This window comes from Schistocerca serialis, chromosome 1 (genome assembly GCF_023864345.2).
Source record: "Schistocerca serialis cubense isolate TAMUIC-IGC-003099 chromosome 1, iqSchSeri2.2, whole genome shotgun sequence".
Classification (NCBI taxonomy): domain Eukaryota; kingdom Metazoa; phylum Arthropoda; class Insecta; order Orthoptera; family Acrididae; genus Schistocerca; species Schistocerca serialis.
Window position 1 is genome coordinate 114,218,377 of NC_064638.1, and position 26,158 is coordinate 114,244,534.

Sequence of the window (26,158 nt, forward strand, 5' to 3'; positions counted from 1 at the left end):
AGTTACACTGACTACTCGCCTATTTTTTGTTCTGGTTCATTAATGTTCCAGGACAGAGAAGAGTGAATAATGTTGTTATTAATAAACCAATTGTTTGGTATTTACCTGGGTGTAAGTTCTGCACCGAGCCCAGCACGAGTCACTTCAAAGGTAATCATTATTTTGTACTCAGAAATGCCACAACAAATATCATGCAGAATTACAAAAAATTTAAATAAAAATCAAACATAATCGCATAGGTGAGTGTTACCCACAGTAAGCCTATCAGCATTCCTTCAAAAATGCAAGAACAATGTATGCAAAAGCACTCTCGCTGAAAATGTAGCAGATATTACAATCAATCATATGTAGTAGATTTAATTTTTTAGGGTGAATGTCAGTTACTTTTTGGACAAATAAAGTGCATCGGGAGGTTTAAAAATATTTGGAATTTATTTATTTAAAACTGGTTATTTTTTCCAGTTACTTGTTTTCTAGAAACTTTATTTCAGCTTCTACTTCAATATCACTTAGTTTTTCATTGCTGTGTTTTACTGGCGAACATTTTTCTGCAATGGTTACATAATACCAGTTTTCTCTCATTAACAGTATATTTAATCTTTATGCCTCACTTGCTTCTTTCTTCATTTCTTTATGTTCTGTTACAGATTATCATGGATACATCAGTTGGAGGTATTTATTGATCTCATCTCTTACATGAACATTATAATGATCTCATCTCTTAGATGAACATTATAAGTCTACACTTCAATGTTTCTCTCAAAAGTATTCTTTCTGCTTACAAATTACATATTAACAATTTCTATTGCCCGCATATCTACTGTGCAGATAAATTATTTTCTTGCTAGATTCAATGATTACTTAACAGTGAGGTGATTGGAAACTGAGCACTTGTTCACTTAGTGATATGACTGGGAAATAAGAAATAATTCAGGATGGCTACTAAAAACCTGAATTTGTATAGTTAGAGGGGAAATTTAATCTAGCTCATCAAAAAACTATCCCAGTGTTTCTCACTTGGTTGCCACATAGTTAACCATTGCTACTGCTTACACTACTGTTATTTCTCAAGCCTGTTATTTAGATTTTAACAGAAATTCGTAATGTACATACATCACCCCGGTTCCTAGAAATCCTGAAGAAATACGTTGACTGTGGATATTGTATCACAGACACAGTCCCTTTGACTGTTCAGAGATGTCACTACATCAGCCCAAAGATGTAAACAACCATGCATGAGCAACGCCTATAATATGGATGAGGCCCGACATCTGATCCGTTCCAGTCATTCCACCAGGAAGGAAGTACACGTGTTGTCTGTAGTTCAACCATGCCTCGACGGTCAATACTGTGGTTCGATTGCGTCCACATTGTTACTTTTTGCCAGGAAGGGCTCTCAACAAGGGAAGTGTACAGGCATCTCAGAGAGAACCATAGCTATGTTGTTCAGACATGGAGGAGGTAGAGAGAGACAGGAACTACCGATGACATGCCTCGCTCAGGCCGCCCAAGGGCTACTACTGCAGTGGATGACTGCTACCCATGGATTATGGCTCAGAGGAACCCTGACAGCAATGCAACCATGTTGAACAATGCTTTTCATGCAGCCACAGGATGTCATGTTACAATTCAAACTGTTCGCAATAGGCTGCATGATGCGCAACTTCACTCCCAATGTCCATAACGAGGTCCATCTTTGCAACCACGACACCATGCAGCGTGGTACAGATGGGCCCAACAGCATGCCAAATGGACCGCTCAGGATTGGCATCACATTCTCTCCATTGATGAGTGTCACATATGCCTTCATCCAGGCAATCGTCGGAAATGTGTTTGGCGGCAACCCGGTCAGGCTGAACGCCTTAGACACACTGTCCAGTGAGTGTAGCAAGGTGGAGGTTCCCTGCTGTTTTGAGATGGCATTATGTGGGGCCGACGTATGCTGCTGGTGGTCGTGGAAGGTGCTGTAAAGACTGTACAATATGTGAATGCCATCCTTCAACTGATAGTGTAATCATAACAGCAGCATATTGGTGAGGCATTCGTCTTCATGGATGAAATTCACGCCCCCATCGTGCACATCTTGTGAATGACTTCCTTCAGGATAACAACATCACTCAACTAGAGTGCCCAGCATGTTCTCCAGACATGAACCCTATTGAACATGCCTGGGATAGACTGAAAATGGCTGTTTATGGATGATGTGACCAACCAACCATTCTGAGGGATCTACACCGAATTGCCATTGAGGAGTGGGACAATCTGGACCACAGTGACTTGATGAACTAGTGGATAGTATGCTACGGCGAATACAGGCATGCATCAATGCAAGAGGACATGCTACTAGGCATTAGAGGTACCAGTGTGTACAGCAATCTGGACCACCACCTCTGAAGGTCTCATTGTATGGTGGTACAACATCCAATGTGTGGTTTTCATGAGCAATAAAAAGGGCGGAAATGATGTTTGTGTTGATCCCTATTCCAATTTTCTGTACAGGTTCCGGAACTCTTGGAACCGAGATGACGCAAAATATTTTTTGATGTGTGTTTAAACATGAAGAAGATAATGCCGTATATATCATCATATCTTTGACAAGAGAATTTTTATTTTATTTTAATTTTTAAAGGAGATATTTCTATTTCTCTATTTGTTTGAACAATTTTAGTGTCGATTCCTTACACCACTTTTGACTAATGGCGTAAGGGATTTTATAATTGCATGCAGTAACACAAAAATAATTAATGAATGGCATGATGGAACCACTAAAAACTGTTGTAATGAATATTATTAACAAAAAACTATTTTTGATCCAGCAACAATTTTCAAGTCACAAATAAACAAAACACTGAATTTGAGTAATGTTCCTTGGTGTCTATGCTGTATTTTAAATAAATATATCAGACAAAACATTAGTCACCTCTGGACACATCACACTAATGGCGTGTAATACCACCTCCGTCCTTAATAATCATCCCAGTTTGATGAGGAATAGTGTTCAACAGTTTCTTTAGGTATGCCAAGTCCAACTGAAGCAATTTACTAATGCGTAAATCCTGTAGAGTTACCAAATTGAGGGGATGTTGACAACTATGTTTCACCTGCTGCTCCAAATATTTCCAGAGATTTTCTGTGGGATTAAGATCATGTCATTAAATGGGCCATTCAAGATGTGACAGAATGCTTGAGAGTTCATCAGATTAGGAATGTGTGTGCATCCCTGTTAGCGTGGCTGTTGTAATGTTAGACAGTGCAAGTGTTCATGCATACTTCTTGTAGACGTAGAAGACACATAATCACTGAGAATGTTGAAGCAAACAGGCTAGTTCATACTCACGATAACTTGAATGAGTGGGGCCAATTCATCACAGAATGATTCCACATTCCACACATTGTGGGTACTCACTAGAATGCCCCAGAAAGAAATGCAACTGATTACATATTGAGACTTCAAACGCATTAATTTATCTGAACTTGCAACTAAGATGCAAGAAATAGTTCAGGGAACATCTCTTATTCCTTCCTCAGATATAAACAAAACTTCATTAACGAACTCACTCAACTATATGACAAATATGCTTCCCTAAAGACCAGAAATGTAAGAAGGAAACCTGTACTTTGGCTAACCGAAGAACTAAATCAGCTCACAAATCTCAGAGACCCTGCAGATCAGGCATACTAACAATGCCTCAAGCCTGAAAATCATATTGCTTACAAGAAGAGGCAAAACAGAATCCTTCAAGCAGTGAGAAATGCAAAACTCAGGCATGCCCATAGATTTACTGGCAAAGAATATATAACAGCTGTCCTATGGAAAAACCGGCATCGTTCTGGTACAGGCAAAGTAAAAGCTCCAGCCAATATCATTGTCCCAGCTGAAGAAAGTGATGCAGTACTTCACATTACCTACAACAGTTGAACTACAAATGAAACACAGGGTCATTGATTACTTTATGGAGGTACCAGACTGAAGCCGTGAAAAATTCTATCTAAAACATCTATCAAAAAATCCATCATGTGAATCAGATCAGCTTCTACTGCACACGATGACAACACAGTCCAAATGATGAAGCCAAGTGCATTGCAATGGTTTCACTCACGCTTGTCATCTTGCCAGTAATGTGTCATGTCTGGCACCGTAAAGTCACAAAGGAGACAGATAGTATCAGACATCCCACAACATTTGGTATTTCTTTTCATTATACATAAATGATGTGTCATCAGATTTGTCTTACTGCAAATACCACTTGTACACTAATGACCTCCAGTTGATCTAACAATAAGTGCAAAACCAATAAATCTGAAGAGAGCTATTGAGAATCTCCGTTCTGACATGTCTTCACTATCAAAATGGGTGAGGGATATAGGATGCAAAACTCAAGCACTACTCGTTGGTCATTCTAGGCATATTAGTCCGAAATATCAGGAATCTCTACTACCTTTAACCTTAAATGGGATAAATATCAACTCATCTCCTTCAGCAAAGAGTCTATAATAGATGAAAATCTAAAATGGACTGAGCATGTAACAACAGTGTACAAGAAGGCATCAGCAGCTCTCCGTCCCCTACAAAAATACGAGGTGTGATTGGAAAGTTTTAAGAATGGGCTTGTAATTGTATAATGGTGGTACTTACATGCTACTGTGATGAATCTACTCCAAAATAGCCCCTTCTGACTAAACACACTGACTCCAACAGCACTTTTGGAAACATTCCTGGAAATTTTTTTTCTGAAGTGTGTTAAGGATGCTCTCCATATTTGCCTGGATGTCTTCAATCAAGTCAAATCGCTCCCCTTTGAGTGAAAATTTCAGTTTAGGAAATGGATAGAAGTCCACAGGGGCCATATCAGGGGAATATGGCGGTTATGGAAACACAGGAATTTTGAGTTTGGTCAAAAATTTAACAATGGAGAAGGCACGATGAGCTGGAGCACTGTCATGGTGTAGCACCCAAATCCTGTCTTTCCACAATGTGGGCCTTTTCTTCTGCACCTTTGGCACAAACACTCAAGGACCATATGTAGTATTCCTGGTTAATTGTCTGTCCTCCATGGGTAAGTTCATGATGCACAATACTGGTAGAATCGAAAAAAAATCACCAACACTGTCTTCACCTTCGCCTGACTTTGCCATGCTTTTTTTCAGTCGTTGTGAACCTGGAGTCTTCCATTGTGAAGACTGCACTTTGGTTTCAGGATCATATCCATATACCCATGATTCATCACCTGTAATTACCCTGTTTAACAAATCTGGGTAATATTTAGTCCAGTTAACCAGTTCTTGGCACACTTTAAGTCGGTACTGACTCTGGTCACTTGACAATACTTTTGGAATGAATTTTGCGGACACTCGACACATGTTCAGATCTTCAGTTAAAATTGACTGAAATGCATAGGAACTTAAATTAAGTTCATCAGCCATCTCCCTAATTGTAAGTCTACAATCAGAGCACACAAAGTCACACAATTTCACAATATTTTCATTCGTTTTTGAGGTGGAAGGACGGTCGGACTGTGGTTCATCTTCAAATGATTCACAGCTATTTTTAAATCTGTTGAACCAGACAAAAACATTTGACTGGCTCATACAATTATTTACAAAAGCTGTTTTTAAGAGTGTGTAAATCTCAGAAGTTGGTTTCCCAGTTTTAAAACAAAATTTCACACAAACTCGTTACTCTGTTTTTACGCCCATTTTCACACAGACAGAATCCAGCAACAAGCCCTTATAGACCTGCACTCAGCCAGCTGCCATAACGAACTGAATAAAGGAAACACAGTTTCCTATCAGAGGGCATTCAAGGACAAGGCAATGGCTCACTCCCCACCCTCCATGTACCTGCCCGCCAATCCAGTAAGCAGTAGCGGATCCATTCTTAAAACTTTCCAATCACACTTCATACACACAGCTCTTCCCTCTTGCCCTGAAAAAGAAACTTGTACAAACACCTACACTTCCAATGAATGATAGCGATGTTATCCTGCAACACCTTTCTCTGGAAAGCTCACGGCACCTGGAACTGGTTATGAAAGCCTGTGTTCATTATATCTGTGATGTTTGGCTCTTTGATCATATTTCACCATCACATGCACAGCTATCTTTGCTGTGCAGAGAAAAGTGCAGAGATTTTCATATCCTTTGTGTTCTTTATTGTCTTATCAACATACACTGTCCCCATATCTCTCTTTGACCTTAATGCTAATGTCTGAACAACACAGCAGAAACACCTGTTCCCATCGGAGCAAAATCCTTTCTGTCTCTCTCCATCATTTCAGCCACTTTCTCGACATCCTTGCCAGTAGTAGGAACCCGACTCAGGAATAGCCTCCATTCTTTTTATGTCTGCCACTAATCTTATTATTATATTATTATTATTTCTTTCTTTTCTCAGACGTTATGTCTGGTCAAAAATGGAAAGTGATGCGGACCTTGATCAAGCGTGACTTCCTTTTAACTGTACGGTATATGTTAAATTGCATTTAGGAACTTTCGGGTAATTGAACATGTATCAATAATTACGGATTTCTGTAGTTGTATATATAAGTTTGGACGTAGCTGTATTCCATTGATGTACTGATGGATATTGTGTGGTATGAATCCTGTAGTTGATAGTATAATTGGTATAATGTCAACTTTATCCTGATGCCACATGTCCTTGACTTCCTCAGCCAGTTGGATGTATTTTTCAATTTTTTCTCCTGTTTTCTTTTGTATATTTGTTGTATTGGGTATGGATATTTCGATTAGTTGTGTTAATTTCTTCTTTTTATTGGTGAGTATGATGTCAGGTTTGTTATGTGGTGTTGTTTTATCTGTTATAATGGTTCTGTTCCAGTATAATTTGTGTTCATCATTCTCCAGTACATTTTGTGGTGCATACTTGTATGTGGGAACATGTTGTTTTATAAGTTTATGTTGTAAGGCAAGCTGTTGATGTATTATTTTTGCTATATTGTCATGTCTTCTGGGGTATTCTGAATTTGCTAGTATTGTACACCCGCTTGTGATGTGATCTACTGTTTCTATTTGTTGTTTGCAAAGTCTGCATTTATTTGTTGTGGTATTGGGATCTTTAATAATATGCTTACTGTAATATCTGGTGTTTATTGTTTGATCCTGTATTGCAATCATGAATCCTTCCACCTCACTGTATATATTGCCTTTTCTTAGCCATGCGTCGGATGCGTCTTGATCGATGTGTGGCTGTGTTAGATGATACGGGAGCTTGCCATGTAGTGTTTTCTTTTTCCAATTTACTTTCTTCGTATCTGTTGATGTTATGTAATCTAAAGGGTTGTAGAAGTGGTTATGAAATTGCAGTGGTGTAGCTGATGTATTTATATGAGTGATTGCTTTGTGTATTTTGCTAGTTTCTGCTCGTTCTAGAAAGAATTTTCTTAAATTGTCTACCTGTCCATAATGTAGGTTCTTTATGTCGATAAATCCCCTTCCTCCTTCCTTTCTGCTTAATGTGAATCTTTCAGTTGCTGAATGTATGTGATGTATTCTATATTTGTGGCATTGTGATCGTGTAAGATCTGTTTTACTCCATTTCACTACTCCAAATGAGTAGGTCAATATTGGTATAGCATAAGTATTTACAGCTTTTGTCTTGTTTCTTGCTGTCAGTTCTGTTTTCAGTATTTTTGTTAGTCTTTGTCTATATTTTTCTTTTAGTTCTTCTTTAATATTTGTATATTCCTATTTTTTGTCTGTATCCTAGATATTTATAGGCATCTGTTTTTTTCCATCGCTTCTATGCAGTCCCTGTGGTTATCCAATATGTAATCTTCCTGTTTAGTGTGTTTTCCCTTGACTCTGCTATTTTTCTTACATTTGTCTGTTCCAAAAGCCATATTTATATCATTGCTGAATACTTCTGTTATCTTTAGTAATTGGCTGAGTTGTTGATTTGTTGCTGCCAGTAGTTTTAGATCATCCATGTATAGCAAATGTGTGATTTTGTGTGGGTATGTTCCAGTAATATTGTATCCATAATTTGTATTATTTAGCATGTTGGATAGTGGATTCAGAGCAAGGCAGAACCAGAAAGGACTTAATGAGTCTCCTTGGTATATTCCACGCTTAATCTGTATTGGCTGTGATGTGATATTATTTGAATTTGTTTGGATATTAAGTGTGGTTTTCCAGTTTTTCATTACCATGTTTAGGAACTGTATCAATTTAGGATCTACTTTGTATATTTCCAGTATTTGTAGGAACCATGAGTGGGGTACACTATCAAAAGCTTTTTGGTAATCAATGTATGTGTAGTGTAGCGACCTTTGTTTAGTTTTAGCTTGATATATCACCTCTGCATCTATTATCAGTTGCTCTTTACATCCTCGTGCTTCTTTGCAACAGCCTTTTTGTTCTTCATTTATAATTTTGTTCTGTGTTGTATGTGTCATTAATTTCTGTGTAATTACTGAAGTTAATATTTTGTATACTGTTGGTAGGCATGTTATGGGGCTATATTTAGCTGGGTTTGCTGTGTCTGCTTGATCTTTAGGTTTCACATAAGTTATTCCATGTGTAAGTGTATCAGGGAATGTGTATGGGTCTGCAATGTAACTGTTAAATAATTTGGTTAGATGTGAATGTGTTGAGGTGAACTTCTTTAGCCAGAAATTTGTTATTTTATCTTTTCCAGGGGCTTTCCAATTGTGAGTAGAATTAATTGCTTGGGTGACTTCATGTTGCAAAATTATCACTTCAGGCATTTGTGGTATCATCTTGTATGTATCTATTTCTGCTTGTATCCACCTTGCATGCCTGTTATGTTGTACCGGGTTTGACCATATGTTGCTCCAGAAGTGTTCCATGTCCGTTATGTTTGGTCGATTGTCTATTTTAATGTGTGTGTTATCTATTGTCTGGTAAAATTTGTTTTGGTTTGTGTTGAATGTTTGGTTTTGTTTCCTTCTATTTTCACTTTTTTTGTATCTTCTAAGTCATTTGGCCAATGCTTGTAATTTCTGCTTCTTTTCATCTAATTGCTCTATCGCTTCTTGTTGTGAGATTTTACCTAACCTTTTTCGTTTTTTTTTCTGACATTTCATTTCCTATAAATTGTGTTAGCTGTCCGATGTCTTTTCTCAGTTTTTCTATCCTGATCTGTAGCCTGTGTTGCCATGCTGGTTTTGTGGGTTTCTTCTGTGTGTTGGTTGGTTCTGATCTCTGCCTAGTGTGTATATTTAGTGTAGTGAGTGCTCCTATATAAACCAGTAGTTGTAACTCTTCCATAGTTGTGTTTTCATTTATTTTGTTGTGTATGATTGTGTTGATAGTTTTTATTGTTGTTTTGACTTGTGGGTTATTTGGCGGTCTACGCAAGAATGGTCTAATGTCTGCATTTGTGTCTTTGTATTCTATATATGTCAGCTGAAATTTTTCTTCTATATCTAACATGTGTGTTACTTCGAGTTCTATTTGTGCTTGTTCTGGTGGCTGTCTTAAGATTTCGTTTTCCTCTGATTGTTTAATTGATGCGTGTTGTTCTTTGTTTGTTTGCTCTGGGATGTTTGAGTCCATTACTGTATTTTCTTCTTCTTCTGATTGCACATTATTTTATTCCAGTATTTGTTGTACTTGTTGTTTGATGTTTTCTAATTCTGACTTGGATATCCTGTTATTTTTGATTATTAAACGGATCTGATCACCTAGTCGTTGTTCTGTTAAAAATTTTAATTCTGGATATCTGATAATAAATGTTGTGTATACTTGTGATCTGTATCCAGTTGTGTTGGTTCCTAGGTTTGTTGCTTGGTAATAACAGAACATGAGTTGTTGATTAACTTCATCTGACCATCTCATCCTCTGTCTTTGTTTTCCTTCTAGGGTGGTTGCAGGAAGCATATCCTGCAAAACACCTCTATTTGGATTTAAATCATTTTCCAGTTGGCTAGCAGTGTCGTTACCATTTTGGGTGGGCATAGGGTTCAAACGTCGTCCCCGACCATGACGGCGCTTGTCCGAGGCTTCTTTAGTTCTGTCCTGAACCAACTAATCGCACTAAAAAGGAGGGTTAGCCCTATTAGTGGTTTGTTCTTTTTGTCGCCTTTTACGACTGGCAGAACATACCGGAGGCCTATTCTTTTCCCGGGCCTCCACGGGGTTTATTATTATTATTATTATTATTATTACTATTATCACTATTGCTGGTAGCAGCTGAAGTAGTACAAGTACTGCCAGTATTTATTATTTTATTATTATTTACTGACATTACCACTTCAGACACTCAAATCATTTTAATACTATCTGTCATATTAAAACTGTTACTTCTCAGGTGACTGAAGGAGAAGAGGTCCTGTATGTGTGAATCCCTCGGCTGATGTAAGAGGGGGCCAAATGGCCCTAATCAGATCTAGTTAAATAAATAAATGCCTCATTCTCCCATTGGTAAACTCAACATGTTGCATTATTTGGAAAAAAAAAGGCAAAATCATGACATCAGCACTGAAACTGCACACACTTCCAGTCAACTACTGTCCATTTTCTGTCATTTGGCCCACTGAAGATGTGCAGTTTAGATGCTGCTGTGATGCAATGGCCTTCTGCAAGGCATCAGACTCCAATTGAACTTTGCAATGTTCACTTGGAAACTAGTTGAGGTTGATCTGCATTCACTGATAACAGCTGTTCCTTTTTGGTTTGAAACCATCTGTCACTGACAAGGCATGACAATCTTCCCTCATCCCTGTCGGTTGGGATCTTTTTGCAACCACTCAGTTACATGGCTTGTACACATAGTCGACAGTCAGTATTGATACATCCACAAATTATGCAACATCCATGGTGTGGTCACTGGCATGTCCATTGCTCCTTTCTGCCATTGTGTCACATCTTCATGTCAACCCACCAATGTACAGCAGTTCTGGACAACCAACTGGCACATACATATAACTTCACTGCCACAAGTTACAATCATTACGGAGTGTCATATTACCACCCAGTACCAGTTCCATATCACCCATAGTCTGCTCTTTTAAGGGAGGAGGGGACGGGGGCACTTGTGTATTTTGTCCAGTGAGCTTACACTGAAGCTGTGCAGCACTGTGTACAGAAAATATTTTTGTTACACTGTTATAGGCAAAGTGACAAAAAACCACTCAGTATTAAAAGTATCATCATGAATATGTATTAAACATTCACTCAGCATTAAAAGTATCAAGAATAAGTATTAAAAGTAAACAAACCCGAATGTGGGCGGCACTGACAGCTGGCTACGCCGCCCACAGTCAATCGGTGTAAACCGGTGGACAGGTGTAACCATGGGCTTGCAGCGGGGCCGTCTTGTCCCACAGCCCATAGGCAGTGAGCGCCGCCCGTTATACCCACACGTCTGGCTGCGCTTGTCAATCCAGAAATGCATGAGGAACTTTCCATCAAGTGTGAATGTGATTTTCACCAGAAAGCTTTCACCTGCATGCAACATAATTGCCAAAATCAGTAACCCACCTACGCTTTATGGGTAGTGTAAATAATAAATGCAATAATTTCTCCCATAAATGTACCTATACACTGTAAATATACTGTGACAGAGGGTACATTTTGGCATATGACACAAGAATATATTCTGAGCGAAACATTATTAATCTAATTTTATCTTAACATCTCTATGGGATTAATTACACAGGGGACAGAAAACTAAAAATTTACCTATGACAGCAAGTTCTACAAATTATTTAAAAGAGTTTTGTGACATCAATTGCACCATTTTTTGGGTGTATGTCAGTTTCAGTTTACGAAAATTTAAGCTTATTTACCTAGCCCCCATTCCTTCTTAGCAAATAAAATTAAGATTAGTATAAAAAGTGCCTCTATAAGTTCATAGGCCTCCACAGCCAGTGTCATTCTGAATAAAATGATTTTGGGTCTTGGGCTCCATCATTTTAAAACACTAAACCAACTAAATTGTCAATGTCTTGGCTAACTTGCTGTGGTGTCCTTCAGGATGGTTAACCACGAGTTAACTAGGGAATTAACTCCCTGAAGACAAGCACAGTAAGTCAGTCAAAATGTTTTAAAATGACATGGCCTAACACAAAAAAATTTTATTCAAAAAGTGCTTTTGAAATATGATACAGCTGGCCAAAGAAAGAAAAAGTTCACTATGAATTTTATCAAATATTTTACCAGAATGGGGCAGAGAAACAATAAAAGGGAAAATTTAAAGTGAATACTACGAGAGCAATGTCTAGTCAGCAAGAAGGATGAGGTGGGAGTAGGAAAGCGCTCAGAAGAAGAGTAAAGGGCAGAGGAGGAGAGGAGACAGGTAACTAAGCACAAATTGTGCTAGAGACATTACAAATAAATACAATCAGTGGGCAATCAGTATTGTTGTTGCTGCTGTTAGCAGTATGGCCTTCAGTCAGAAGAATGGTTTGACACAATTATCCACACTAGTCTACCCTCAGCAAACCTCTTCATCTCTGCAAAACTACTGCAACCTACATTCTATTGAACCTGCTAAATGTATTCAAGGCCTTGGTCTCCCTCTTCAGGTTTTATCCCCCACACTTTCCTACCTTATCAAACTGACAATCCTTGGTGCCTCAAAATGCATCCTATCAACCAATCATTCTTTTAGTCAAGTTGTGCCATAAATTTTTATTTATTTATTTATTTTTTATTTATTTAGTCCTTCTAATCCTACATGTATGGAATATATACAAGGATACTGGGCATGGCTAAGTCTTTACAACATAAAATACAGTCTGTATTGCATTGCTAGGGACTAGATATTTAAATAATTTAGCAAAGAATCTTATATACAATACACATCAGAGACAACATACAAAGTAGAATATTCATTATGTATACTATTTTTGTTGTTTGGTTTCTAGATACTCTGTCAGACCGTAAAACCAATGATCAATTAAATATGCCTTTAGTTCAGCCTTAAAACTACTGAGTTTACTTACTGATTTAATATGGTTAGGCAAATTATTGTAAATTTTTATCCCAATATGTAGAGAGCCTTTTTGGCACAACAATGTTCTCACCTGCTTCATATGAAGACCAAATTTTTGTCTTGTCTGTATGCATGCATATCTTCATTTTTAATAAGATACCTGGCTGTCTATTGTTTTATGAAAACTGATGTTTCATAGATAAAAATGCAAGTCAGAGGAAAAATTGGCATTTTTTTGAATATGGGTCTGCATGATTTCCTATTGTTTACACCTTCAATAATTCTTAATATTCTCTTTTGCATCATGAAAAGTTTAATATTTGTTTTTACATTGCCCCAGAAGATTATGCCATATTTAATTACAGAATAGACATAGGAGTAGTATACATTTAACAGGCTGGCTTTGCTGCAACAGCTTTTTAAGATCCTCATCATTTAGCAGGTTTTGCTTAGTTTTCTTTGCAGATATTCAATGTGTACCTCCCATCTTGTGTTGTTCAGGAGTCTGAGTCCCATAAATTTTGTGCTGTCAAAACCTTCAAGAACTATGTCCCTTAGTTCTATTTGTATATTTGTTCAGTTCAGTACCTCTTCATTGGTTATTGATATACCCAACTAATCTTCAACATTGTTCTATAGAACCAGATTCCAAAAGCTTATATTCTCTTCTTGTTGAAATAGTTTGTCATCCATGTTTCACTTTTCTACCTGCCTACACTGCAGACAAATATTTTCAGAAAAGACTTTCTAAACCCTTAAATTTACATTTGGTGTAAACAATTCCTATTTTTTACAAGTTTTTTCTTACAGAGTATTAAATTAACTCCACATCTGCCACCATCAAATATTTTGCTGTCCAAATAGAAAATCTCTATTACTTTTAGTGTCTCACTTCCCAATCCAGTTTCATCACCATTGCCTGACTACATTTCAATACCCTTGTTTTACTTTTGGTGATGTTCATCTTATAACCTTTTTTCAAGACATTATACCTTCCATTTGACTGCCCTTCCAAGTCCTTTGCTGTATCTGACAGCATTACATATCACTAACATACCTCAATTCTTTTATTTATTCTTCCTGAACTTTAATGATCCCGTTCTAACTCTCAGCCATCTCCCATTCTTTCAATCTGACCAGATCTCATCTCCTTAATTTCCTAACTTACTGCAATTCTTTCCAGTTTTCCTCTGCACTTTACAACCAAAAAATTATGTCCAGAAGCCACATATGCCACTGGAAATGTTTTGCAGTTTAAAATCTGGAAACAAACTCTCTGTCTTATAATTATATAATTTACCTGAAATCTTCCAATGTCTCCATTTATATGAAATCTTCCAATGTCTCCATTTATCTGAAATCTTCCAGTCTCCAATTCTCTTCCACATATAAAACATATATTCACTGAAGCTGAACAACATGGGTAGTGTTATTGCTGAAGGAGGGCACAACAGAAGTGTATCATCAATATAACACCAAAAGCATGAACATTTAAAGCAGCTTACTCTAGTGCTTTCTCACCACTTCAAAATACTGTTGGAATGTCTAAATGAAAACCTTCTCTCCACCCACTCTGCACTGTTCAGTTCCATAAGCTGTAATATAAACTCCATCCTCAAATACTGAAAAATAACTGAATTGCCTTATCTGTTGCATTTTAAACAGTATCTTATTGTTAATATTGTGTGGAGAGAAGACCTATATTTAAACTGTTATCTATTTCACATAGTATCAATACTGTGGAGTGAAAAACTCTACATCTAATTTGGAATCTGATAAACATAACAAACAATTACTTACACAGACATAAGCAATATACTTTTATCATTGAATATTGCAAAAGGTTGTACCATCATTGCAGGATCACTTCAAAATGACAAAAATTAGTGAAATGAGCTCATCATCATGTAAATATAATGAGACAATGAGAGGTCAATCACAGATAAACAGTTTGAAAAATATATATGGTGGTCACAAACAGTCTGAAAAGCTTGTCAGGTTGTTGCCAGGTAGGTTGTGATGAGAATTAACTGTTACGAAAAAAATTCGATACCCTACGCAATTTCCGAGTTAATTAGCAACGAAGTCAGCCAATCAGGCCATCGTGTGCTAATTCAAGCGGCTCCCCTCCAAATACAGTGACACCAAACACGTTCTTCATTTGGTTTCCTAAAACCAAACAAGATGGCAACATAAAAACTGGACATGGGATGGTAGTAAGTATTGAACCTGAACCAAAAACTGAGCAGTCTCATACACTATCACCTATGGCCTACGCTATGAGAACAGCTGACACTAATTGTGTCTACCAGGGTGCTTGAATTTATATGTATAACTGCCTGAATGGCTAACTTCAATGTTATTTAACTTGGAAACAGAAAACATACCGAATTTTGTTTTTAACAGTTATTTGTGTTCTACACCCTTAAAAGCTTTTCAAAATGCTTCTGACCACCCTGTGTACAATATGTTGTTCATCAACCTAACATGGGCTGGGAACCCATTAGAAAGACAACTTTTGGACTCAATCTCATATCATCATTTAATTTTACTGTGGTATCTTGTAAGATCTTGGTATATTTTGAATTTCCACTTAATTTTTTGGTGGTTGGAAATTCTTCGTTTCATAGGTACACCAAAAAAACAATAACAACATATCAGAAGCAGTAACACTAGAATAACAGCTTGTAACCAAACACTAACGTTATGTCGAATACAAAGTTATAAAATATGTCAAAAAGTGTCTCTTCATGCATAATAATTACTATGTTCCATAAAAGACCCAAAGCAAAACCAGTTAAAGTTACAGCATTGTTACAAATACTTGTATATTTTCCTTTCTTTTGTTAGAAACTGTCTTCTACCCTTTTATCTTATGGTATATAATGTCTACCTATCATAGTTTCTCTTGCACTTTGTTTCTACTGTAATGGTCTTCAACTGTTCTTTATCAGAGTTTCATTATATCTTCTCACATTCTTATGCAGATATTTACTATAAGTTTTGTTTAATTCAGCATACTGCATCACTTTCCTGTTGTCTTTACTTGAAACTCCTGCATCCTCCTTTAGTATTTGACTCATTCCATCTGAGATTCTCTTTTCTTTTGCATTCTTTTTGCACGCAACATCTTTCGCTGTTTGCATATGAACCTTTGTTAAATGACTGCTTCTTTGTTGTCTATGTATGTATAATCTTTGTTTTCTAAAATTCAGTGTCTGTCGTCATTTTTAAATCAGAGTTTATGTATCTGATTTTCTGCTTATTGAGTCTGTGTCTTTCCAGCTTTAAACCAACTTTTACTCTGTACTTTATGAAATTCTAAAGTGGTTTAGGCCGTCACATGCAGTACAATTTCTTTTTAGTTAACAAATTGTTACTTGAGTCTGAAGAGAGGACTACATGCATCCTCCTCTATAGAATACAACAGACTCTGAAGAAACAATGTGAAGTCCAGAATGAGATAACTTGGTACGCACAGACAGTGGCCATTTGTGTGTGAGTTGTGCTCTTTCTGCTTTGAAAGAACGACTTTGTCTGCAAGCTTACACATTTTTACAGTCTTTTTTACGATGCCTACCTGTGATGCAATGTCTTCTCTATGTGGTGAGTAGCACTGTTTTCACTCTCAACAGAAAGTGCTACAGTAGGAAATACAATACTATCAGATAAAGAATAAATGAATGGAATTAAATATGAGTGATTAATGAAAATGATATATTAGTAAATTTCAACTTACTAAAGGAATGCAGTGTGATCTCGTATTTCCATTGCTGCAAATAGGTGACATATCAATGGAAAGGTGAAAAATTTCTCTGGATTCAGTCTAATAGGAATTAACATGTGTCAATGGAGAACAGAAACAGGGGAAAAAATGACATCCGGTATGCAGCAGAGACCTTGAAACATTTATGTGTTTATATGCCTATGCCTGTGGGTTAGAGACAGCATCTAGCACATGCCAGGAACTCAAAGACTATGTTATGAAAGATTTGAAATCTTTCAGATTGTTACCCTCCCTGACAGTCATGATCAGAAAATACCTAGGTGAGCATAATCACAAACTGACCAAAAACATGAAACACAAGCAAATTCACACTTTCCATGTTGAAACAGTAAAGTGTGAATTTTTGAAGAAAACAGTAAAGTGTGAATTTTTGAAGAAGTCACTATTGCATTTAGAACATGTAATGTCACCCATAAAATTAAACCCAACCCAGTGAAGTCGGATTCCATCCATAACAATTCAAAATATCAAATCAAACTAATGACGTCAAGCATAGTTTGGTACCATGGATGATTAATAAACCATTTTAATATGTTTTCTAACTACCTGTAAGCTAATTAGCATGGAACAAGCAACTATGGGGAAGGGGTGGGAGGGGGTGGAGCATAGAGCTAATGATACTACTTGTCATTGTCTATTCCAATTTCAGTAAGCCATTCATCATCACTATTGATAGCAATGAAGCCACAATAAGGAACCAGAAGTTATATCATTATGCCAGTGGTGACATGCCATCAAAATCTCATCTGAACTGACAAATTAAATGAAAAGAAAAATACACTAATGAGCAACTGAATGGAATATGTCCCCACCAGTATACAACACTTCATTCAGCCAGGATAACAGCAACAGTTTACCATCCTATGGACTTCACTAATCTTACTGGGGAGACAAACTAATTCATACAATAATCAATGGTAATGAAGTATCTCCATATTTATTTATTTATTATCATCCCAATGATCACATTTGTGATATAGGATTTGTCAGGGTACATTTTAACAACTATATAATATCTTTACAAAATTTGTATCTGTGCTGAATTCATATTAATTTATCTTATGTTTAATACAATCTACAACTAATGAGTGTTTTTATAACATAATTTATTATGCACTGATGTAATTTCATTTGTCACATTAACTTAAACATATATTTTATACAGTTGCGCAGAGATATTCGCTTATGCTGTAATAGCATTTGTCAAGCATGTGGTTCTTTAGAACAGTTTTAAATTTATCCTCATTTTCCAGCTCTTTGATATGTTTTGGTAGTGCATTAAAAAGTTTGATGCCTTGATTACATACATGTTTCTGGCTTCGGGTCCTTGTTACAGGTTGTATGTCGAGATCTTTACATTGCCGTGTATCGTAATTATGGAAGTCTGTATTGGCTTTCATTTGGTCCTGATTTCTTTTGATCACCAACAGACATTTCAGAATGTATAATGATGGAATTGTTAAAATTTTCAATGCTTTAAAAAGGGGCCTACAATGTGTTTGAGGTGGGCTGTGGGTCATTATCCGAATAGCACGTTTTTGTAATTTGAAAATCTCAGTTAGACGACAATTTGTTTTTCCCCAGAATACTATCCCATAGGATGCAATGGACTGAAAATAGCCAAAATATACTAATCTGGTACAGTCATTATTCTAAGCACAAAACATGCTGAATTTAGTTTTAGTGCTAAGTTCACCACATGGTCCTTCCAATTAATCTTCTCATCAATGGGCATACCCAGGAATTTTGCACACTGTACTCTTTCAAGTTGTTTGCCCTCCATGGTGGGATTCAGGTCGTCCTGTTCACTTATTTTCCATATTGCACATAATTAGTTTTTTTTGCATTCAGTGTTAGCTTGTTAGCACTAAACCATTTTTGTATATCTTGTAGGACATGTTTAACAGTACTGTGCAATGACTGCTTCGTATCACTAACTATTAAACTAGTACCATCAGCAAATAACATGATTCTAGCTTTTCTCTCTGACAACTGAATATCATTAATGTAAATGAGGAACAGCAAGGGGCCTAATACACTTCCTTGGGGCACTCCTACTGTGAACTCCCTTGGATCTGATCTTAGTTTAATTTTTTGATTAATATTTGGTGCTGTAATTTCAACCACCTGCATCCTCTTTTCCAGATAAGACTCAAACCACTTTTTTACCCAGGTTGTTCATATTAAGATAATGTGTGACTCTATATTTCATTAGTATCTCTAAAACTTTAGAGAAAGTTGAGAGGAGTGAGACAGGTCTGTAGTTTTCTATTTTAAGTTTATCACCCTTTTTTAACAGGGGAATGACTTTAGAAATTTTCAGTTTTTGTGGAAACACGCCCTCAGCCATTGACAAGTTTGCTATGTGCGCCAATGGTTTCACTATCTTTATTAGCTGTTTTCTTTACTAATATTATTGGCACCTCATCTACTCCAGCTGACATCTTGGACTTCAGACTTTTAATCACTTTTAAAACTTCCTTTTCGTTTGTTGGAACTGCCATCATACTGCTGGCTGCCTTGGGTGCTTCAATCTTAATCTGCTCCCCAAGATTCCTGCTTAATGTCTGGGGTACATTTAAAAAGTAATTATTTATATAATTAGGCATGGCATATTTATCTACCATTTTATTCTCCTCATCTTTTAGAATAATTTCCTTGTCTTTGGTAGGTACCCCGGTTTCTTTTCTCACAATTTCCCATGCTATTTTAGTTTTATTTCTGGACTGTTTTATTTCCATATTATTACTTAATAACTTTGCATTTGCAATTACTCTGCGGTATATTTTCCTATACCTCTTTACATATTCTATAAAATCAATATTTGTACACTCCCTCAACTCTGAATTCAGTTTTTTCATGTTTGGATGGCAGTTGTCTTTTGTCATACAATTTTCTGTATTCCCTCTATGATCCTCCATTATTGTATTTATTATTCCACAGCAATTACATAAATGTTGAAATGAGATCCAGGTATACACATTGCTCCTGAAAAGTTCTCAGTATCGTTGTATGAGTGTGGTTCAATAGTTTCTATGCCTCTTGAAGTAACTTGCTTGCTGACAAGTTTCTACATTTGAAATCTTCATCTGAATTAGAAGCCAGTGAACAGATTAAGTTTAAGTTTCATAAATGATGTAAAAACTCTTTAGCACGTATCTACTCAACTCCCCAAAATGTTTGCTAACCACGGCCCCATAAAACTTTAATAAAGACTATCATTTTTCTCCCTCAATACTTTACAGTTCAACCAGCATGTAAACGTAAATGTAACAAGGATGGTTGTGCGAAAGGTTGGAGGAGGGGGGCAGATGATCTGATCCATAAAAGAGATGTGATGAATATTTTGAGTTCTGTTACTATTATATGTCTTGCATGTTTCTTTGTTCATTTCATTCAGTTTCTAAAGGGGGTTTTCCATTTTATACTTAAAGAATCATACTATTAATCATTTACTTCAAGCGGCTCCCTCTACTCATTATGATTTCTGAGTTTCCATTCAAATGCAATAGTTCAGCGTGATTGAAAGGACAACTGGATTAGCAGATCCAGAAAAGTTTGATCTTTGAGAAGTAATTAACAAGGAAAAGTGCCACAGAGTTGTGTCATTTACCGAGAAAACGTTGAAGACTATAAAGCACAAAGCAAAGTACATTAGAATATGACTGTTTTTATTTGTTATGGCAGTTACTCAGGTTTTAGAGGCAGGCCATGTGGACTTATTGCATAAATTGAGAAAAAGCAATCTTATGAACTGGTAAAGTGGTGAAAATAACATACCAGTAGCCATGTGTAAATGGTATGTTACAAACTACAAGTGAATTCTTTGGAGAACAATGACATTGTGCACCATAAAAAAAATGAGCCCACATAGGTAGATTTAAAAATGCACTAAATTGCAGTGACAAAGAATTTATCGACATCATATTCGAATGCTATATAAAACACAAACATGTAGCACGTTGTGCAAAATTAAAAAGATTCAGGATGGCTATATTTTTCATGTGCTCCTCAATGAAGAGCAGAAAAAATACAAGATGTAATGTAAAATAATTTCAGTTGAAATTGTAGTAAAAAACGTTACATACAGGTACGAGAGGATGGTGACCCTCATTATCGAAGAAACTCATCCAATTTCGTAGTTTAAGAAAATGATGACGGCAAATTTATTAGGAAATGCCAGGACCAGATAATCCAGTTTGTCACAACAATAGGTAAACTGTAGCATAAAACACGAAATTCAGAATTATTGGCCCTAAACCATTTATATATGATATCTGCTGACAGGTACTGGGGCAAATACAGTATTAGGCAAAGTTCACATTTGATCTCCGTTTCTGCACCATATGTTGGGATTTTAAATATGCACCGGTACCAGTTACGTGTGAAGAAAGAGCTATGTTACGTGGAATTTGATGAGGAAACAAATGTGCTGCTTCTGTGCAATGAAAATAAACCGCTTGTGGCCTTGTAATATTTAATACTAACACTGTAAATTTCCGTATAATTGACTGAAACAAAACTACAATCATCCTGCTGTACGTGCGCTTCTTCTATCTGTTTGAGCTATATTTACTTCTGAACCGTTATTTCACGTGACAGCTTGACAAATAAATATGCGCGAATTTAATAAACAGATTAACGTCGTACAACCGTGTAATATGTCTAGCGGTATGTGTTTCAGTTTCAACATCGCCCATTCTATCATAGCTATGATTATTAGCTGTGTTTCTTCGCGCCGTTGTTTTTCATTTCCTCTACGAAAAATATACTATCGGTACAAACAGGTGGAAGCGCACACTTGCAGACGCTAATTCTTTGTTCTTTGTGTGTTTACGGTAGACAAACAACTGACACTAGACGATCAACAATTAAGCATTATTGTTAAGAAACGCTAAAGAAATGCTAAATGCATTTCATGTTTCACTTTTTATTGTGAAAACAAATGCCGCACTACAATATTACGACAGTGACTAATAGGACGTCGTAAACAACAGCCACGGTAATGTCTACAAACCCTGTTCAGCTTTCCGAATGTGCATACCTGACACACCTCAGCGATGTCATTCCACTCCGACAGCATTCCAGCTCTTGATGCTGTATTACTGGCCACCTGGTCACTATTGTGCTCACCAGACAGTACTGTTGATACAACAATCATATTACTTGTGAAAGAAGAACGAGAACACTAGTCATGGCGATGTACACTTCCACAACGCGCATGTCCGGAGCCCACTGGCAGCTGCGTTAACAGCTCCGCTATTGATCACTTCCAAGCTAGGGCGAGACATTCAGGATCTAGGGGTGGAAGGCGCAAGAGCAGCGAAAGCCAGAAATAAAGTCAGTCTTAAAATACACAAAGGCGGAAAACAAATAGAAGAACACGGTGAGAGAAGATGTAAAACACATCAGAGGCAGGAAACATACATTTTGGAAGGCTACAAGAGCCTCAACGTGCAAAACGATAGTGGTCTCTTTGTGTTGCAATTTCGCTGGGCTAAAGCGCACTGGGGTCATATTTAAGAGGACTAGGATCCATAATTTTAGATGTTTTGGTACGAACAAGAAACAAATCCTGATGTGGCCATAGAAATTTAAATCTTTTTCGCAGTCGGGGCGACAAGTGAATGCTGCGACAATTCGTTGCAACAAAAGTGTCCTTTCTCTGTCCACTTCAATCTGTATGCTTCTCTCCGATAAAGGCCGGCGTTTAACATAAACTTTGTCCTTCCGCCTCGCTTTGACCATGTTCAGCGTCAAAGGACTCTTAATTTAGTCGACTTTATCAAATACGTAACTTACCATACGCCACATTATTCTCGCTCAGTTGCATTATTAAAAATATATATATATAACAAGGAAGCGGAGCGATCAGAACTTAACGTACTAATTTTTGAAAAAAGACAAATCGATGACATGTTCTGTGCAAATTCGCAGTTTCCCTTCGAGCATATTGATATGCTCATTTGTAAGTAATGAGTTTAAAATGAGCGAAACGGAGATTAGATTTAAGATCTCACCGAAATGGAGGTCATAGGAACGGAGTACAAACTCCAATCGCACAAAGATGGGCAACGGACTGTTTGTAGCATTGTGATCTAAGGAAAGTACGAAAAATGTAAATAAATGTATTTTTGGATCCCACTCCAACCAAAAGTGAGATTAGTCATAGCGTATTCCTGCAGACGAAACGTGTGAGTTTTGCTCCGACGGAATTAATTTTTAATCTGGAAAACAGTTTTCGCATCTCAGAACTTACACAAATGTCGGCCACCTTTCGAAGTTCAGAAAGCAATGAAGAATTTGTGTTTGGTGAACCCGGGGTTATCAGGCTACGAGCCCTCCAGCCTCGCCAGTCCTCATATTATTGCAAGCTCTGAGTATTCATCAGTGAGCTCTCAATTGATGTGATTGTTACGCGTTGTGTGTCATACAGTCACCGCGTTTACATGGGGCTTCCAAATCCGGATTTAGTAAACCGAATTTCCAATGCCGCTTATGGGCGGTCCAAACTGATTTTGGAAATTCGCGTCTAGTTGCGGTTTTCCAATTCCGCAATCCATTTTCGCTCCCATGTAAACGCAACCAGTTTTGAAACGTGCTTGGATTGTCAAGTTACGTCTTGTTTTCAGAGTATTCGGCTAACGTGAACTATGTGCAGTGGAGAAGCAGAAATATTAGATAGAGCATGAGCTGTCTAGCTGTAATATTTAAGTGAAGAGAAATAACGATTGTGTTGACTACATCAGGAACTTGGTTAGTTGTTTTCCAGACGTATTTAACTGGGCTAGCAAATCCGCTGCAGATCTTTTTATGTAAATACGACAGCCAGCGCCGTATTGTTGGGGGAACACAGGTCCACTCCGTCCCCCCCCCCCCCCCCCTTCCACTTTTTTTCCGGGGTGTACACGTTTCCCTGACAAGTTCAGGTGGAGAATATTTTCTTTTTACAGTAATTCTCTTTCATCGTCTCTCTAAATTAATTATCGTCGATTTTGAGTTATGACTGTGGCACGTAAAGTGCCCTCCGCCACACAACGTTGGGTGGCTTGCGGAGTATAAATGTAGATGTAGATGTAGAACTCTTAGAACATGTTAGCTGTGGAATGAACTGAGCATCGATAAATGGCCCAGACAAACAGCGCAGTAAAAAAGAACAACGAACAACAGGCGTGTGGTGCCGGGCATCCGCGCAAAGCCAGGAAGAAGGTTCGGCGCGGCCGGTGGGTACGTCATAAGAGCGCCTCTCTGCATAACAATGAATAAGTTCGGTACAGTATCGGAACATCAGAGGAAATGCGGGCTCTGTTTAAACGGCATTTCTCGTTTACCTTCATTATTGACACATGCGAGTACCACTGGAGCACTCCTGGACACCTACAAAGACTCTGCTCCTTTCTTGGCAGTTCTGGGCTGCTCTGCTCCGGCCTGAGCGATGATGCGCGGAGTTGCATATCCGATGTCGACTCACCTTTAGACGCTCACATCGCGTGACATGATAATATTGTCTGAAAACACTTACTTCCCTTCTTCGGCACTCTGTATTCTTTAACCCTTTAACGCCCAGTGACAACTAAAGTTGCATATGAACTTAAAAATTAATGTTGGCAAACCTGATTATGCTGTACACAATTTAACTGTAGGAAGCAGTTATGGACACTTTTCTTTGTTCGTCTGTGCGGCCATCTTCCGCAGCAGCTGTTAACATCTATTATTATACACTACCGGCCATTAAAATTGCTACACCAAGAAGAAATGCAGATGATAAACGGGTATTCATTGGACAAATATATTATACTAGAACTGACATGTGATTACATTTTCACGCAATTTGGGTGCATAGATCTTGAGAAATCAGTACCCAGAACAACCACCTCTGGCCGTAATAACGGCCTTGATACGCCTGGGCATTGAGTCAAACAGAGCTTGGATGGCGTGTACAGGTACAGCTGCCCACGCAGCTTCAACGCGATACCACAGTCCATCAAGATTGTGACTGGCGTATGGTGAAGACCCAGTTGCTTGGCCACCATTGACCAGACGTTTTCATTTGGTGAGAGATCTGGAGAATGTGCTGCCCAGGGCAGCAGTCGAACATTTACTATATCCAGAAAGGTCCGTACAGAACCTGCAACATGCGGTCGTGCATTATCCTGTTGAAATGTAGGGTTTCGCAGGGATCGAATGAAGGGTAGAACCACGAGTCGTAAACATGAAATATAACGTCCACTGTACAAAGTGCCGTCAATGCGAACAAGAGGTGACCGAGACGTGTAACCAATGGCTCCCCCAACCATCACCCCGGGTGATACGCCAGTATGGCGATGACGAATACACGCTTCCAACGTGCGTTCAGCGCGTTGTCGGCAAACACGGATGCGACCATCATGATGCTGTAAACAGAACCTGGATTCATCTGAAAAAATGATGTTTTGCCATTTTCGTGCACCCAGGTTCGTCGTTGAGTACACCATCGCAGGCGCTCCTATCTGTGATGCAGCGTCATGGGTAACCGCAGCCATGGTCTCCGAGCTGATAGTCCATGCTGCTGCAAACGACGTCCAACTGTTCGTGCACATGGTTGTTGTCTTGCAAACGTCCCCATCTGTTGACTCAGGGATCGAGACATGGCTGCACGATCCGTTACAGCCATGCGGATAAGATGCCTGTCATCTCGACTGCTAGTGATACGAGGCCGTTGGGATCCAGCACGGCGTTCCGTATTATCCTCCTGAACCCACCGATTCCATATTTTGCTAATTGGATCTCGACCAACGCGAGCAGCAATGTCGCGATACGATAAACCGCAATCGCGATAGGCTACAATCCGACCTTTATCAAAGTCGGAAACGCGATGGTACGCATTTCTCCTTACACGAGGCATCACATCAACGTTTCACCACGCAACGCCGGTCAACTGCTGTTTGTGTATGAGAAATCGGTTGGCAACTTTCCTCATGTCAGCACGTTGTAGGTGTCGCCACCGGCGCCAACCTTGTGTGAATGCTCTGAAAAGCTGATCATTTGCATATCACAGCATCTTCTTCTTGTCGGTTAAATTTCGCGTCTGTAGCACGTCATCTTCGTCATGTAGCAATTTTAATGGCCAGTAGTGTTGGATATGTTTCATGAGCTGGGCCGGCCGCAGTTGCTGGGCGGTTCTACGCGCTTCAGTCTGGAACCGCGCGACCGTACGGTCGCAGATTCGAATCCCGTCTCGGGCATGGATGTGTGTGAAGTCCTTAGGTTAGTTAGGTTTAAGTAGTTCTACGTTCTAGGGGACTGATGACCTCACATGTTAAGTCCCTTAGTGCTCAGAGCCATTTGACAATTTGTCTTGAGCTGACTGCAACCTAGTTCAAAAGAATTACACTATACGCGTTTCACTTTTATTTACAAAGCATCTTCTGTGGTTTTGGTGTTTCTTTACATAATCTGCTCCTTCCCTTCTT

The 26,158-nt window shown here is 38.1% G+C and overlaps 1 protein-coding gene across 1 annotated transcript in view; it reads right to left on the reverse strand.

The window, feature by feature from the left end:
* The window catches only part of LOC126457073 (uncharacterized), a 43,133-nt gene extending 21,274 nt beyond the window's left edge, over positions 1–21,859 (reverse strand). Inside the window, exons 1-2 of the mRNA XM_050093076.1 lie at positions 21,751–21,859; positions 11,202–11,427 (exon numbers count right to left, since the gene is read on the reverse strand). Coding sequence (XP_049949033.1) covers positions 11,202–11,377 — 176 coding nt within the window. The 5' untranslated portion in view covers positions 11,378–11,427; positions 21,751–21,859. The remainder of the gene's footprint in view (positions 1–11,201; positions 11,428–21,750) is intronic.
* Between the last annotated feature and the right edge of the window lie 4,299 nt (positions 21,860–26,158).